The 17,825-nt window shown below is 36.0% G+C and overlaps 1 protein-coding gene across 6 annotated transcripts in view; it reads left to right on the forward strand.

Annotated features, from left to right (window-relative positions):
• The window catches only part of WRN (WRN RecQ like helicase), a 149,765-nt gene that overhangs the window by 108,267 nt on the left and 23,673 nt on the right, over window positions 1–17,825 (forward strand). For 5 of the 6 annotated variants that reach the window (XM_023252444.2, XM_045055341.1, XM_045055344.1 and 2 more), the window contains 6 exons: window positions 2,826–2,967; window positions 10,218–10,388; window positions 10,466–10,563; window positions 11,425–11,497; window positions 12,689–12,765; window positions 17,712–17,787. In XM_023252444.2, coding sequence (XP_023108212.2) covers window positions 2,826–2,967; window positions 10,218–10,388; window positions 10,466–10,563; window positions 11,425–11,497; window positions 12,689–12,765; window positions 17,712–17,787 — 637 coding nt within the window. The remainder of the gene's footprint in view (window positions 1–2,825; window positions 2,968–10,217; window positions 10,389–10,465; window positions 10,564–11,424; window positions 11,498–12,688; window positions 12,766–17,711; window positions 17,788–17,825) is intronic. The other variant, XM_045055343.1, reaches the window with a different exon arrangement.

Consider the following 17,825-nt stretch of genomic DNA (forward strand, 5'->3'; position numbering starts at 1 on the left):
ACAAAGGGCTGTTAGTACAAGGGACTCTCTGAAGTGATGGAGTTGTTATGGGTCCTGATGGTGCTGGTGGCTGATTGTGGTAGTTAGGTGAATCTATGCATAGGAATCAATAGATGTGGTTAAATTTGTAGAAGTTTACACATGTTCAGGCATACAGTCAATTCAATTGTATATTAATTGAAAAAAATAAAATAAAAACAAATGGTATACCTAGTTGGGTCAGCTGTATACCTAGGTGTGGTAGCTGTGTTACTATTAGACAAAAAAGTAACTATTAGGGATGGAGATGATCTCTGTGCAGTGACAAAAAGTTGCTCCACCAAGAGGACAGAATTGTTCTATGCACCTTAAAAAAAAGAAACCCCCCTGGGGCGCCTGGGTGGCGCAGTCGGTTAAGCGTCCGACTTCAGCCAGGTCACGATCTCGCAGTCCGTGAGTTCGAGCCCCGCGTCAGGCTCTGGGCTGATGGCTCGGAGCCTGGAGCCTGTTTCCGATTCTGTGTCTCCCTTTCTCTCTGCCCCTCCCCCATTCATGCTCTGTCTCTCTCTGTCCCAAAAATAAATAAAAAACATTGAAAAAAAAAATTAAAAAAAAAAAAAAGAAACCCCAAACCCTACAAATATACAAAGTATAAATTGACAGAACAGCTGGAAAAATCAACAAATCCACCATTAAAGCAGAGGAGTTTGATATAATTTTTAGTTATTGACAGGTTAAGCAATCCAACAATGTTGAGCTGTAGAAAATGTGGTCAACATAGTAACAAGTGATTTATTACACACTTGGTATTTAGAGCCTCGTACTAAGCAGTTAGAACAATGTATCTCAAACATTTTCACTTCACGATCCACAAATCTAATGATAATACCTGTAGGCACAGCAGGCTGTGCACTACTTGAGGGCAGGTTCTGTTCAGAACCGAGGTTAACTATACAGCACACTGGCTTGGAAGCATGGCATTAGAGACTGCACTTCTCAAACATACATGGAAGATGGATAAAAAATTTGACTCTGTGTTAGAGCAGAGCATGGTAAACAAATCCACTTTGCTGTCTGTGTGGATGACCCAAACATCTGGGAATGCAGCATACCCTTTGGTTTATATGTTGTCTATGGCTGTTTTTGCAGAGTTGAATGCCTAGTAGTTGTGACACAGAGACCATATAGCCCACAAAGCCTAAACTATTTACTATCTTGGCCCTTTATAAAAGTTTTCTAGCCCCTATGACTAGACTGTAGTGTTGTCTAAGTTTTCTGTGTAATGGTATTGAACACACCACTTTTTCTTTTATTAAAAAAAATTTTTTTAATGTTTATTTATTTCTGAGAGAGACAGACAGAGGAAAGGCAGAGAGAGAAGAGGGAGACACAGAATCTGAAGCAGGCTCCAGGCTCCGAGCTGTCAGCACAGAGCCCGACGTGGGGCCCAAACCCATGAACTGTGAGATCATGACCTGAGCTAGAGTTGGACCCTCAGCCGACTGAGCCACCCAGGTGTCCTGAACACACCACTTTTTTCTGATCACAATGTATTTGAATTAAAGGAAATAAGAGGACGGGGTGCCTGGGTGGCTCAGTCGGTCAAGTGTTCGACTTCGGCTCAGGTCATGATCTCACGGTTCATGAGTTAAAGCCCCACGTTGGGCTCTGTGCTGACAGCTCAGAGCCTGGAACCTGCTTCAGATTCTATGTCTCCCCCATCTCTGCCCCTCCTCTGCTCATGCTCTGTCTCTCTCTGTCCCTAAATAATAAATAAATGTTAAGAAAACAAAAATTTAAAAAATTTGAAAAAAAAGGAAGAGGATAGAAAAATTCTCATTCCTTTGGAAATTAAAAATAACACTTTTAAATTACTCATAAATCAAAGAAAGAGAATGGAAATTAAAACATTTTTAGAACTTTAGTGATATTTACAATAATACTTTATTAAATTAAAACTTTAAGATCTTTACATTAAAACTTCTAAGATCCAGTATAGGTGGTACTTTGTGAGAATCAGATAGCTTTAACTATTCATATTAGAAAAGAGAATTAATGACCTAATTATCCTACTAAAGAAAATTAGAATAGGAGGATAAACCTAAGCATAGCCTCTAACCCCCCCCCCCCCAACATATTATTATATCTGGAATATTGAATATATTCTTATTGCTATTTCAAAGCTATTTGTTATAAAGAAAGCAATTGGATTAGATAGTTGAACTGTATTAGTTAATTTTCTCTAAGGAGTCCTTTTGTTCTCAATCTGCTTTAAAGAATTCTCATTTGTATTAATGATAATTCCAAATCTACCTAAAGGAAGGCTTAGGAATCTAACTTCTAAATGGATTCAAATGAGGTGCAGTTTATCTTTCTGTCATATTGTACAGGCATCAGAGTTTAATAATTTATTGCATAGGAGATTTGGTTTTTAAGTTACTTTTTTTTTTTTTTGCAACAAACTTTTTCTTCGATCACAACCTAACCCAAAAGTCCAATATTTATATAATCAGTTAAGTGGAGCTTTTCAAGCTATAATTCTGCATTCTGCTTGCTTGAACTCCTTCCTCTTCTTCCGTTTATGGTCTGAGTTACCAACTGTGAAACTTGTGTTCTAGGGCACTAGGGTTGAGAACTCTCAACATAACATGCAGAGCTATATTGTGGTTTATATTCCATGTTTTACACAATTCACGTGGTCTTGGCTGTAATGAACTTTATTTGTAGCTTATGAAGCACTTGGTGTATTTGAGATTTTTTTTTTAACTTGGCTAATAATTTCAGTAAATCTTTTTATTTCTAAAGGTACTTGCCTTAGCTAAACTTTCTATCCTATTATTACTTAGATTGGATCGTTGCTTTTCCATTGATGACTCAGATGATACCCCACAGGACTTCGGTCCACAGGCATTCCAGCTATTATCTGCTGTGAACATCTTAGGAGAAAAGTTTGGAATTGGGCTTCCGATTTTATTTCTCCGAGGATCTGTAAGTGTCTGTGAATCACCTTCATTGTTCTTCTTGCACTCCTATTATACTTTTCTTCAGAGGTTTGCTGTATTAGAGTTGTAGCTTTGGCCTTAGATGAGTTGTTAGAAACTCAGAGAGCCATATTAAGTTCCAATTAAGCACTGCATTCATTACTTTTGACAAAACCTGTGTGTTATCATACCTACTCCTGTTTTCATATTTCAGGTTGATGTGCAGCTCTGCACCTCCTTCTAGAAGCATTGTATTCACTTATTGCAGTTGGTTGGATGAATCCCTAACCCGCTCTTTCTTAGGATGCTTAAGAAAAGTTAACTTTCATTGTATCAGGAGACAAATAGAACAAAATTGTCTCTTTTGTGCCCAGGAAAGTAGTAAATGCTTTGAACAAAACTTTAACTTTAGCGATTATTTGTAAATGTCTCAGTTCAATAACAATATTTGGCAGTATATTTTTTCTTTACTTCTATTCTGCTTATCACAGATATTTAAAATTCCAAAGTTTTTGTTTGACCTTACCAGTGAATAAATAGTGATAGTCAATTCAGCCACTTTTATTATTTTTCTGCAATTAGTGTGCCAGAATTATTCTAACAGTTGCAAGTACAATATGAGTAAGTCATGACCCTTAAATTCTGTAGTCCTTTGGTTCATATGATTTTATTCCTGATTTAGGAGACTGCAAAGTAAAGCTGAGTTATTAGGTATTAATATTAGTTAAACCAAAAGTGGGAGATAGAATCCTTCACAAATTTGTCTATTTATTAAAAATAGACTTAAAATATGGGGCGCCTGGGTGGCTCAGTTGTTTGGCCGACCGACTTCAGCTCAGGTCATGATCTCGGGGTCTGTGGGTTCAAGCCCTGCGTCGGGCTCTGTGCTGACAGCTCAGAGCTTAGAGCCTGCTTCAGATTCTGTGACTACCTCTCTCTCTTCTCTTCCCCTCCTTGTGTTCTATCAGAAAAGTAAAAAAAAAAAAAAAAACAAAACTTAAAAGTAGAGATGAGTATTCTCGCTTTGTATGTAGAATTTAAAAAATAATTTAAGTGAGCATTTATTTGTTAAATACTTGAATGCTTCATATAAATATTTATATCGAGTTTTTTTCTTGTTTAGAAATAGACAAGTTGTGAAATATTTTTAGTGGAATATTGAAAATATGTTCACTTTTCAGGTAGCAATGTTTTCAGATTTTGAATGGAATTTAAAATTTGTTCCCCCGTCCCATTCTAATTTTGTTATCAAATCACCAGTTTGATTAGAAATTTAATAGTGTTACCACAGTTAATTAATTAATTAGTGTTCCAAGTTAAGGAACTTGGATTTAGCTGCTATGAGTGCTAATATTTTTTTTCTATCTTTTTTATTAAAGACTTGAAATTGCAAGTGATAGATTAAGTTTAATTGAGATCTGTGAAAGTTTCTTCTGTCTCTGTCATCTTCAAAACCTGTATATCCCAGTTGAATGTGTAATTTATAAAAATTATCCTTGTTTAATTTGGTATGATCCAGCAGTATCCAGTATCAACAAAGAAGTGTAAGTGGGCTCCTACACAAACTTGAACTGGTCACAAGAGGGATCGAATTTCACCTATTATTTGAAAACCAAGTCAGACCTCTTATACTGACAGTCTCTTCTGGGAGTCTTCAAATTAAGAAGTTTATTCTTTGTGAAATTTTATACTACCCTTGCTAGGTAAAAGTGCAAAACTTTTCAAAAAGTGCCACTTAACAAAAATTTGTAGACATTAACTACAAGGAAAATAAGGCAATTTTTTTTCCTTCCATTTCAGTGATCTTGGTACCTACTGGGATATTATTTTAAAAATTATAATTCCTTTAGGAATTTGACAAATTGTCCACCTTAACTAATTTAGAAAAAATTGATATCTTTGTAGTTAATTTTGATCTGTAATATGATAAATATCTTAAACTGAAAACTCTTGGCATTTTAAAAAGATGTTTATATGTATATATAACAAAAATGATTTAAGCAGCATATGTTTCTCCTTTCTTACACAAGATATTTCTAAATGGTATAAACAGTTATGCAGCCATTCAGGCATTTGTGAATGGAGTTTAAAATTTGCTTTTTTGTTTAAAACAACCACATTTTTTTGATGGTTATTTTTTAGAGAGAGATTGAGAGAGAGCGCGCAAGCGTGAGCACGAGGGAGGGGCAGAGAGAGGGAGACACAGAATCCGAAGCAGGCTCCAGGCTCTGAGCTGTCAGCATGGAGCCCGACTTGGGGCTTGAACCCACGAACCGTGAGATCATGACGTGAGCCGAAATCGGATGCCTAACCAACTGAGCCACCCAGGCACCCCTAAAATTTTGTTTTTAAAACAAAGTTTTAATTAGAGATTAAATAGTAGAAATGTTGCCTAAGGAACTTTGTTTTAGCTGTCTAAACATCTCACCACATAAATATTTTTAAACACCCTGTGTGAATGAGTGGTAAGATATGCAGTTATCATGATTTTATAGAACAGAAACACAGTCCTTAATTTTAATAACCAAGACATTAAGTGAAACCACATTTTTAATCACATTATCAAAGTGCTAAATCTTGTCATGGCTCCAGAGTTAGGTAACACTTTTGATAAAAGATGCTTTGACTAGGCAGCCACTAGCAAACTATTGGTAGTTTTAATCACCCTGTATAGTTTTAAATCTATCATACAGAAGAGGGTTATCCATTTAATTTTCTGGGTAAGCTATTTTGTCTGATTGAAATATAATCCTAGAGATAGATATTTTTTAATCTTTTGATTTTATTTTGCACTTAGAATAACAGCTCTGGGAGTGACTTTGTTAAGCCCTGGAGTGGCAGCTCTGAACTTCTTTGGCTTGTGGGAATTGGGAAAAAGTCAAAAGGAACAAAGTGAAAATGTAAATAGAAACTAGGCTGGTTTTGTTTGCACTTAAATAACATGGAGATTTAAAACTTGTTGAGTTAGAGCTTATACCTATTTTTTCCCACTAATTATTAAACATCTTTGTGTGTGTGTGTGTGTGTGTGTATGTGTGTAAGACACTGTGTTTTGTGGGGAATCCCAAACCTGAATTACATGAAACTCATCATCTAATAGGAAAGGTGTTAATGATAGATAGATAGATAGATAGATAGATAGATAGATAGATAGATAGATAGAAAGAAAGAAAGAAAGTATAGTGTAGCATTGAAAGAGATAAAGGACATATGAGTAGATCTGAGTCCTCGAGAGAGTGCTTGTTAACAGCTGAGAAATTAGAGAAGTCTTTATGATTCTGCCACTATCACTGGAACTTCTTGTTTTGTGGGAGATACAGTAGATTTTGGCATTTAGAGATGGAATGAGGGAAGAAAGGTGGAGGAGAATGTGACATTCCTACCACAAAAAATGACCACACAAAATAGTTGTGATTTTTAAATAAGTTACTTCAGATAAGTGGCAAGTGCATTTGTTTTCTCTGCTAGGTAGAGGTTCAGAGATTTTGCTTTTATCAGAAAGTGATTCTTTGGGTCGTGTGTCCCAGCCAGTCTTCTCACTTCATTCTAACTCTTATCTGCTAATTAGTAGGTTTCCACATTCCTTGATATGCCAGTTTGGGGTTCTTTATTATCCCAACCTAATTTTTAAAATAAAAGAGTGAGATAATTTCCCTTTTTGAGTGGGTCTTAAAGAACTGTAGACTCCTAAAGCAAAAAGACTAACCCTGTGTATCGCCTCATTTTACAGTGATCAATGCTGAATCCCTAAGAGTTAGAGGACCTGCCCTGATCATACTATTACCTTGTTGCAGAATCAGGATGAGCAAGCAGCCCTCCCGACTACCGTTTAGTGCCTTTTCTATTTATTATGCTGTTCACAGGCGATTTTACACTTTTGTTTTTGGGTTCAATGATCTGGAGAATGAATGCGACTGGTATGGGATGTGTGTGTAAAATGTGTGTAAAATCAGTGCCCAAATCCAGTAGTCTCTATAGCAGCTTTCTGGGCATGAGGATTGCCATGGACACAAGACAACGTAAATTTATTCAACGGTACATAGCATTCATGATGATTATTGATCGTGAGGGGAAGGACAATTACTCCTTGCTGATTAGAAAAAAATCTCACTGTTTCCTACTATTAAATGTGTCCATTGCCTTCAGGCTTGCTTGCTTGCTTGCTTGCTTGCTTGCTTGCTTTCCTTTCCTTCTTTTCTTTCCTTCTTTCTTTCTTATGAAAGGAAAGGCTAGAGGAATAATCTTAGTGTTGAGATTGCTAATAAGTACTGGTTAGGCAATTTAATATCTTTGGTGTTACCAGTTTGCAAGCAATAGAATCTCCTACTATTAGTATAAGCTCCTAGCAGAGATAGAGTGCCATTACAGGTGTTACAGGGAAAACCGACTAGGTACTAAGTCATGGATTTTCTTTTAGATTAAGAAATTCAGGTTGAGTTAAAGCATCAGCTGTTAACTAATAAGAAGAAAGTTAATGTTACTGAGCCAGGCTCTGTCTTGGGTACTCAGTCTTCATCATATCCCCAGGAGATAGATGCTATTGTTAATACTTCTATAGCAGCTGAGGAAATAGAAACCCAGATAAGTTAAGTAACTTGCCCAAAGTCAAGAATCTAGTAAGTGCCAGAGCTGTGATGTGAATCCAGGTAGTCTTGCTGGAGTGACTATGATCAATGTGTATGTGCATATATATGTGTATGTATATGTTTATGTATATGCATATATACTATATGCATATATAGTATCTATGTTGTGTATGTGTGTGTTGTATAGGTATATTTGTGTGTGTGTGTACACATAATATAGTAATAAAAGATTAGAACTAGTAGTCTTGAGGTCTGTGTTCTAGTTCTAGGACCTTAGGCTTCCACTAAACATCTTTGAGCCTCTGATTATTTGTTAGCAACATGAGTAAAAAGTGACCAAGTAGATCAAAGAGCTCCAGTGTTCCTTCTAGCTCTGAAAGTCTCTGATGTTTGATTTTAAACATTCTGTTTAAGTCAACTCAAAGTCAGTTGGCATAGGTAGGGATTTTTTTTTGTTTGTTTGTTTTAATATTTATTTATTTTGAGAGACAGAGAGAGGCAGAGCATGAGCAGGGGAGGGGGAGAGAGAGACACACACAGAATCCGAAGCAGGCTATAGGGATTGTTAATAAGGAAAAAGGTACCATGTTGTACCCGGGTGTTTCTGTTTCTCTAAATCTTGTTCCAGTAAAGTTTTGGTAAATATAATTATCATGATATTAAAGCTCATTACTTAGCCATTTTAATAAAAAGACTTCTATTTCTATTTTTATTTTTAAGATAAATAGAATGCATGTTACAGACTCTGTTAACTAAACCTATCAGAAGCCTATGTGTTAAGCTCAGTATCTAGGCACCAATGTGTCTCTGATCAGAATTCATTCCAGTTTAATCTGATTGCAGCCTAGATTTCCTTTGTATGAGGAATCGGTTTTAATTAGGCTCTTTCACTTGTATTCAGATGTTTAACGTTCCAGAATGATAAACTGGTAGCTGTAACATTCTCGTCAGCTGAATAAAACCAATACATTCGTAATAGAGAGCCTTTATAGTGCTTGAGTCATGTCTGCTGGAACTCATCCTATAAATTGTTTTGATTTTGATCCCTGGATTTTTAAATGCACTGGTTGTTAAACCTTCATGGAGTATAGGTGAAATGTAAAAATGTTGAATGGCAGGCTTTGCCTGTTTCTAAAATTTTAGACTGCGTTTTATATTAAAATTTTTAGAATATAGTAACCTCTTGACATATTCAAAGGATGAATGTTTTTGAAACATAATCTAAAATACAGAATTTATATTATCTCAGGATCACTCTAAGTAATTTAAACAGAAAAGTATGTATTACTGTGCATTAAATAGCTTATGGTAGTGTTGATAACATTGTACTGTATAGTCGATCCTAAGATCTGCTGCCTCGTCTGTGACAAGAAGCTATCTGTCAGCTTGGCAAGCCACTGCTACAGCACCAGACCCCAAAGTGCACCAAAGAGGGAGCTCTAACAATCAGGGAGGTTCCCCTCTGCTTGCTCTGGTAATCACCCTGCAGTCGCTATAATCTGTATCCAAAAAAATGGATGCCTCTTGATACTCAGGAAGCCAGTAGTTGTATGCTGGGTTCTGTGCTAACACTTCCTCATAAAAAGCAAACACCTCCATGATCCTGCATACCTGCAAAAAATAGTGGAAGAGTATCCTTAGCTCAATTTCCTGCCTATAGATGTCATGAAAAAACGCATCTGAATAGTGGAACTTAAATCATACCCAGAACTCTAGCTGCAAGGGATTTTGAGAAGCAGTATTTGTAACTTTCCAGATTCTGCAAGAAAAGAAGTCACAGTGGATGAAGGTTAGAATGACTCTTGAATTACCATCTGCCCTATTCACCACAAATACATTAGAGAGGAGGAACTTGCCATAAAGCACTTTGTCCGTGTAATACTATAGACATTTAAAGGTGGTACTTAAATGTGTAGGGTATGGGAAGGAGGTAGTGAGAGGGCAGAGCGAATGAATGGAAAAGTACTTTGTGGGGGGGAATGTGGGAAGAGTCATTTCCATTAGAGGACAAGAGAATTGCACGTGACAGACTAGCTTCCCCAACATTGTTAAAACTTGATGGCTTGCAAAGAGTCTTCAGTTTGGAATCCTCTCTTCACTTAGGAAAAAAAAAAATCTCAAAAACAGCAACTGTGTAGCCTGCACTTGCTTTTTCTGGGGTATCTCAGTCAAGCAGCTAAATCAGAAGTGATGAAGTAAACTTTGCAGTACCTCTTGAACAAAAGCACCACAAATGCAGCCATGCAGTGGGAAGTGAGTTGTCATGTACTCACTGATTACTAGCTGCTGGATCACACTGCCTCTTAACACCCAAGCTCCTAGTCTCATGCTGCAGATGATGATTTTTGTTTTCAGACAATGTATGTTAATAAAAGGTCTAAATAGCCTAGGTTAAATACTACAAACATATCCCAGCCTATGCATTGTAAAATGCGTGTGAATTATATGCAGAATTACCTGCCATTATTTTAGACAGAAAAGCAACTCTACTTTGATTATGTATTTATTTATGGCTTAAGTATTCAGAACAAGCAGGATGGGCATAAAATTTCATACATTTTTAAAGCTGAGATTTAGTGTTAAACCCCAAAAATGAATAGACAGTTCTGTTTCACTTATCCTGTTTAACTCAATAAGCATTTTTAGATATTGATTTTATTCCTGATTTCAGAATTCCCAGCGTCTTGCAGATCAATATCGCAGACATGATTTATTTGGCAATGGCAAGGATCACACAGAGAATTGGTGGAAGGCTTTGTCCCGTCAGCTCATGACTGAGGGATTCTTGACGGAAATTCCTGGGTCTTCCAAATTTATAAGGATTTGCACTCTTACGAAAAAGGTAAACAATGTAGAAGTCTACCTGTTTGATTTAATTTTACTCACTCTTCATTAAGAGATTCTTCTTGTATTCAACAGGGTAGAGACTGGCTTGATAAAGCCAAAACAGAATTTCCTAAGAAACTTATCCTTCAAGCTAATGAAGAATTGTGTCTAACAGAGTTTCCTCAACCAAGGTTCGTTTTTCAGGTGGTTTTTTTTTTTTTAACTTCTGGATTTTTTGTAGTTGAAATGTCAAATTATACCAATTTACAGACACCACAAAGATAAAATGAGTAAAGATTGTTTTAGCATACCTCTTTTAGCTAGTTTGAGGGTGGGAGTCAGTGGGTGAAAGAGAAATCATAGAACATTTTCTTGGTTGATAAAAAGTAGGTGAGGTGTTTAGAAAGCTGCTTTCCCATTGGTTAATGAAGCAGTGCTGAGGTCAGTGTTGAAGAGTCAATACATTATATTTCCTTCTTATGTGTAGAAGGTGGGAAGGGAATATACTTGTTGCCTTCTTTTTAATATCTTTACATGTTGTTGATCATTTGGTTTTTTCCTTTTTTTAAAAAATTGAGATATAATTGACATACAACATCGTGTAAGTTTGAAGTGTATAACATATTGGTTTGATAGATTTATACACTACAGTATGATTACTACAATACTTTAGCTAAAACTTCTAGCATGTCAAATAATTATTTCTTTCTGTGTTGAGAACAACCTAGTGTCATTGCAACTTTGAAGTTTATAATAGTGTTGTTCACTGTAATTGTTTATAATTGTGCATTAGATTGTCAATTTTTCTTTTAAACTTCAAACACCTTAAAGAGCTTTAAACTTAAACTTTAAGGAGCTTTAAACTTAAACTTTGAAGAGCTTAAAAAGCACATTCCAGAGCTTGTTCTAAAAAAAATTATTTTAAAAAATCCTCAATTCTGAAACAGTAATGAAATCTCATCTGCCTTTCTAAGAGTGGAGGTGTGACGATATTAGATAATTAGATAGTTACACTTTGACATTTGAGATAACTTAATTTTATTATTTTTCAGTTCTAAAACCGTATCACTTGGCATGCAACAGTGTTCCTATACTCAAGAACCAACTGAATTAACTGCAGAGAAGGTTTGTTTGTTAAAGAGGTGGTTCTTATTTATTTCCTTATTAAGTGAAATGCTTTATATAACAAAACATAAACTTTGGAAAGAGTAGCAAAATGAACAATAAAATATGCAGTATATAATTTCTGGGATCAATAGCAGAAATATTTGAGAAGTAACTTATTTTGATTTTTTTAATGTTTATTTATTTTTGAGAGAGTGAGAGAAAAAGCACGAGCAGGGGAGGAACAGGGAGAGAGGGAGACACAGAATCCCAAGCAGGCTCCAGGCTCTGAGAGGTCATCACAGATCCCGACATGGGGCTCAAAGCCACGAACTGTGAGATCATGACCTGAGCTAAAGTCATATGCTTAACTCATTGAGCCACTCAGGCACACCTATTTTGATTTTTTAGCTTTTTAAAAATTTAATTAATTAATTAATTTTAATGTTTATTTATTTTTGAGAGAGACAGAGACAGAATGTGAGTGGGTTAGGGGCAGAGAGAGAGGGAGACACAGAATCTGAAGCAGCCTCCAGGCTCTGAGCTGTCAGCAGAGAACCTGATGCGGGGCTCGAACTCACGATCATGAACTGAGCCGAAGTCGAACGCTCACCCGACTAAGCCACCCAGGCGCGCCCTGTATTTTGATTTTTTTAAAGCCTATTTTATAACTCATTTGGCCTGGAGTTTTTTTCTTTTTTACACATTATGATAGATATAATTGATAGAAAACAAATAAGTCCGATTCCTAAAAGTTCTCAGTAAAACTATATACACACTCACATACACACATGCATACATATGTTCTTCTTTTATGTTTTGGGTCTTAGATAACTATTATAGATTAAATACCCACAGGTAGACTTCACGTAATTGGAACACTGGAGTAATAGGAAAATGTGGTGAATTAAATTTTTTGGTAAAGTTTTTGTTTTATTAAAGTATGCAGAATGTAACTGAATCATTTTGTAACTTTGACCTCTGCTGCGTGTCAAATAATTGTTTTGATCATATATTCTCTACATTTGGGAGGAATAGGACTAACTGCCAGTAGCATCCTAGAAGTTGATAATCTAAGAGCTTATTTTCAGGTGATTTATTTGATGACATAGAGGAGAAATTGTAATTGTGAGATTTTATATCATACTCTTTTCATATTTAAAAGTTTTTGAAACTTTGGATTTTTTTAATGGACCTTTCTATGTTTAAAAGCAGTCTAACTTGGAGAAGATGTATTCTTACAAAGCATCTGATAAAATTTCTTCTGGCAGTAACATTCCCAAAAGAAGGTACAGAGTTGAAAATTTTTATTTTCTATACTTACTATATCAATACCTTTTTTCTTCCTTTCCTAAAGGTAAATATCTGTCAGATGTTGGGCTATTTCAATTGGCAGAAGGAAGTTAAAAGTTAAAGCATAAGCCTCCAGTGTTAGAATTATTGAGAAGACCTATAAAATGATAGTATTAACATTAATTTAATAAATAACACTTCTTGGGTATTATTGTTTGCCAAACTCTGTACTAAATGCTAAGTATATTATTTGTAATATCTTATTTAATTCTTACAACAGCCTATGAGTTAACCACTACTATTTATTCCCATTTTAAAGTTGAAGATACCAAGGGTGAAGAAGTTAACTAACTTGTTCAGTTGCACATAGCTCATACCAGAGCTGACTTTCAAATCTATATTTGTCAACCTCTAGCATCTAAGCACTCATTATATTTGTATAAAATATATATTTCCAGCCCACTTAAAATACATTATATGGCAATATAAAATGATAAATATGAGAGTTGGTACAAATAATGAATGTACCTATTGTACTTTGGAGCTTGCTGTCTGACTTGCTGACTTAATGGAAGTATGGAGAATGTACAGAATTACAGAAAGTCTGAAGATGGAGAATTTGAAAAACTTGTCAGGACCTTTATACACAGATTATTGAATGGACTATGTTTATATATGTATCAGGTGAAAATAAATTAATGTGCTCTGATGCTGTTACTTTCTTTTTAAAAAATTTTTTTGAGTTTATTTGTTTTGAGAGAGAGGGCGAGCCTGGGAGCACGAATGAGGGAGGGGCAGAGAGAGAGGGTGAGAGAATCCCAAGCAGGCTCTGCATTGTCAGCACTGAGCTTGATGCGGGGCTCGAACTCACAAATCGTGAGATCGTGACCTGAGCTGAAACCAAGAGTTGGACACTTGACCAACTGAGCCACCCAGGTGCCCTGATACTGTTACTTTCTAATGGATTTCTCACTTAGAGAATACTACTTTGGATCTGACAAACATTTACTATAATACGTCTTCCCCTCAAAACAATTTCTTTTTGTTTAGATATGGAGTAATTACTACATTTTATGTAAACAAAAAGGTTAAGTAGTGTATAAAACAATATATCCATTCACTATGCGGAAGCATTTCTTCATTTAAACATTTACTGTGGTTTTGCTAGGCATCTTCTTGTGCCAGGTATTATTCTAGACAGTGGGATTGAGTGGGGAAAAACAGAGACATAGCCCCCCCACCCCCCGGGCCCTCCCAGAGTTTATACTCTGGTGAGATATACAGGTAAGGGAACATTAAAATTACAATTCAGGGTTGTAACACTTTGGAAAAGCAGTTTGGAAGTGACACTTGATCAAGGCTTAAGTAGAAGTGAAGTGAAATGAGGGGAAGTTTTCTGAGCAGAGGAATGGCCCATATATTAAAACCTGAAAGCAAAAGAAGGTATGATACGACAAGGAACTCAACAAGTATGCTAGCAATTACCTGGTAGAGGGAAGTGAGGGAGTGGTAAATATTTAAGACTGGAGAATTAAATAGGGTCCAGAATATCCAGTTTCCTTTCAGGCACTCAACTTGATCAGTTGAGATCTAAGAGGATTTTCAGTAGGATAGTGACATCAAATTTATGATTGAGAACAGAGGTTGGCATTTCCATAGAGGATCAGATAGTAAATAATTTAGGCTTTGTGGGTCACGTGGTCTCTGTCTAACTACTCCACTTGGCTGTTGTAGCCTTAAAGCAGCCATAAATGATATGTAAAGAAATGAGTGTGGCTGTGTTCCAATAAAACTTTATTTATGGACACTGAAATTTGAATTTCATATAATTTTCACATGTCACAAAATGTTCTTTTGATTTTTTTAAATTGCTTAAAAATGTAAGAAACCATTCTTAGCTTACAAACCTTATCAGAACACATGGATTTGTCCCATGCACCCTAGTGTGCTGACTCTTGATCAGTGACTCTTGCTGTGGAGGGATTAGAAGGCTAGAGGATCAGAGCGTAGAGACACAAATAAGGCTATTGCAGTAGAATTTTCAGGAGAAGATGGGAACATAGATGAGGGAAATGGCAGTGGGCATGGACAGAAATAGAACTGTAAGATATTTAGGAGATAGAATTGTTAGGACTTGGTGATTGGAAAGTCGGGTGGGCTGAGGAAAATGGAGAAGTTGAACATGACACTTAGGTTTCTGTCTTTGATTACGGGTAAGAGTGTTGTCCCTCCCTTCACTGGCAACACAAGAGGAACACCGATTTGAGAGATTGTTGGATATTAAGGGGACGAGGAGTTTATCGATAGATGTACTGAGTTTGAGACACCTGTGGAGTAGTCCAGATACTAATTTTAATGTATGGGCTTAGTGTAGAGAAGTGAGAGTTATGCTTACACATCAATAACTATTATTTTAAAGTTCATTTGAATTTTTATGAAAATCATACATATGGGGGCGCCTGAATGGCTCAGTTGGTTAAGCATGGGACTCTGGATTTTGGCTCTGGTCCATGATTTCATGGGTTGTGAGATTGAGCTCCTCCTGGGGCTCCACGATGACAGTGTGGAGCCTGCTTGGGTTTCTTCTCTCTCTCCCTTTCTCTCTGTCCCTCCCCAGCTTGCACACACTCTCTCTCTCTCAAAATAAATAAACATTAAAAAAATAATACATGTACATGGTTTTAAAATTGGTACTTAATGGCATGTCACAAAGCACACCAGTTCACACCCTTCCCAAACCTACTTTGTTCTGTTCTGTAGAAGCAGTCATCCTCAAATCTTCCAGCTGGGCTCTCTTGATATTTGCCACCATATTTCTTTTTTTTTTAATTTTTTTTAACATTTATTTATTTTTGAGACAGAGAGAGACAGAACATGAACGGGGGAGGGTCAGAGAGAGAGGGAGACACAGAATCCGAAACAGGCTCCAGGCTCTGAGCTGTCAGCACAGAGCCCGATGCGGGGCTTGAACTCACAGACCGCGAGATCATGACCTGAGCTGAAGTCGGACGCTTAACCGACTGAGCCACCCAGGCGCCCCTGCCACCATATTTCTAAGTGGCATACTTAGATTACTGGTTTTGGACCAACTAGTTTTGGAAATTTTTTTGTTGACATTCTATAATGGTGGATTAGGGCTTATCCTCCATATGCCTTCCCCTCATTTCCCTTCCTTCATTCCCCTCTTGACCAAAGCAATTACATTTCAAGTTTTGGTCAGATTAACAATTTGTTTTTATGTTATTAAACCTACTCAAACATTATATACTACTAAGCCAAACTTTGTTACTATGGCCACCACTACCTTATTTTCCTTCATGTTAGTAATTGTCTTTTTTGTTTTCTTTGCTTGGTTTTTAGTGTTCTTGTTCCTTATTTTTCTTTTCCCTTGTTTTTAATCTCTTTTTGTTTATTCTCTTGGAGAGTTCCTTGACTTTATATTCCCTTCCATCTAGTAAGATTTTAATTTTATTTTTCAAAAATTTAATTTCTAAGAACTATTTATTGTTCTCTTTCTTCTTTCTTTAACATAACAACGTTTTCTTGTTTCGTGGATACAACATCTCTACTTTTTGGTGATTTTCATAGTAGTAACTTTGAACTTTTCTTCTGTGCACTTGTAATAACATTCATAGGCAAAGTATTTTTTATTAAATGTTCTCCATGTATATTTCTGCTTTAGGGCTATGTTACCCAAAATTTGTTAGTATAGATGATAAAACTTATTTGTGAAATCATTTAAAATACCATTTTGCAAACAGTACATTAGTATAAAGATTTTTATAAATATTAAGATAAAGGTCAATGTAATTATATTATTTAAAACATTTATAATTATCTTGAGTAAACTGATATTACTAATTCCTTGAACTGACGTATCTTTTCTCAGGCTTACATCTACTTATTTTAGTGATAAGATTTGGTAATTGTGAAAATCTTACTTTACACTGTAGATTTTGAATTCTTGCAACAGAGAAATTTATAAACATTTCTCAGATATCAAACATGTTCCCCCCTTTCCTTACCAAAGGAGGACTTTATTTAAATGTGGCATCTTTGGGGCGCCTGGGTGGCGCAGTCGGTTAAGCGTCCGACTTCAGCCAGGTCACGATCTCACGGTCCATGAGTTCGAGCCCCGCGTCGGGCTCTGGGCTGATGGCTCAGAGCCTGGAGCCTGTTTCCGATTCTGTGTCTCCCTCTCTCTCTGCCCCTCCCCCGTTCATGTTCTGTCTCTCTCTGTCCCAAAAATAAATAAACGTTGAAAAAAAAATTTTTTTAATGTGGCATCTTTTATATGGGCTATTCCATATAATTTCATTTGTATAACTTTTTCTCCTTATAATTACTTTATCAGTGAGAAATGCTTGTTAAAGAAAATGGTTTTCTATTTTGCTGCCTCTCACCTTCCGTGTTGTTTGCTAATTGGGTGTTTTTATCCTTTTGAGGAGCCAAAAGCGGTAGTATTTTCTTTGGCTTATTTTTGTTTGATTCTGAAGAAAAGTATGAACAATTTGATTAATTCCATGCTAATGTGCCTCACCAGCCAAAAATTAGTGATATCACAGTAAAGAATCGTAGATTCTTTAGCATCTATCACAGTGAAGAATCAATAGATTCTCTCTTGGTCAAAAAAGAGTTATTTTCATTATAGATAGGGAGTATTAAAGCATTCAGTTGAGGATGAGGGTAGGGAAAGTGCTGTTTTTAAGCATACTCATTTTTGATGAATTCCAATTGCAGTTTAAATTTACCATTATAATGAATGCATTTGATTGAAATTATTGAAAATCTAGGCTGTTGTATATCACAATTATGTTACTGGTATTATGAAGAATAAATGTCACTATTGACTTGGAACAATATTCTCATTTTGGGGGTTAAATAAAAAGTGATCTTGGAGAAAGAAAAGCTTTTATCATTTACATTCTTTTAAATATTTTAGCATCATGGTACATTCACCAGGAAAATCTTACAAGTCCTCAGAACCTGTTATTTCAGCTGAAGAGCAGAAGACTCAGGTATGGCTTTTGTGAAAAGGCAGTATTTGAAAGGATAG

The sequence above is a fragment of the Felis catus genome, chromosome B1 (assembly GCF_018350175.1).
Source record: "Felis catus isolate Fca126 chromosome B1, F.catus_Fca126_mat1.0, whole genome shotgun sequence".
Classification (NCBI taxonomy): domain Eukaryota; kingdom Metazoa; phylum Chordata; class Mammalia; order Carnivora; family Felidae; genus Felis; species Felis catus.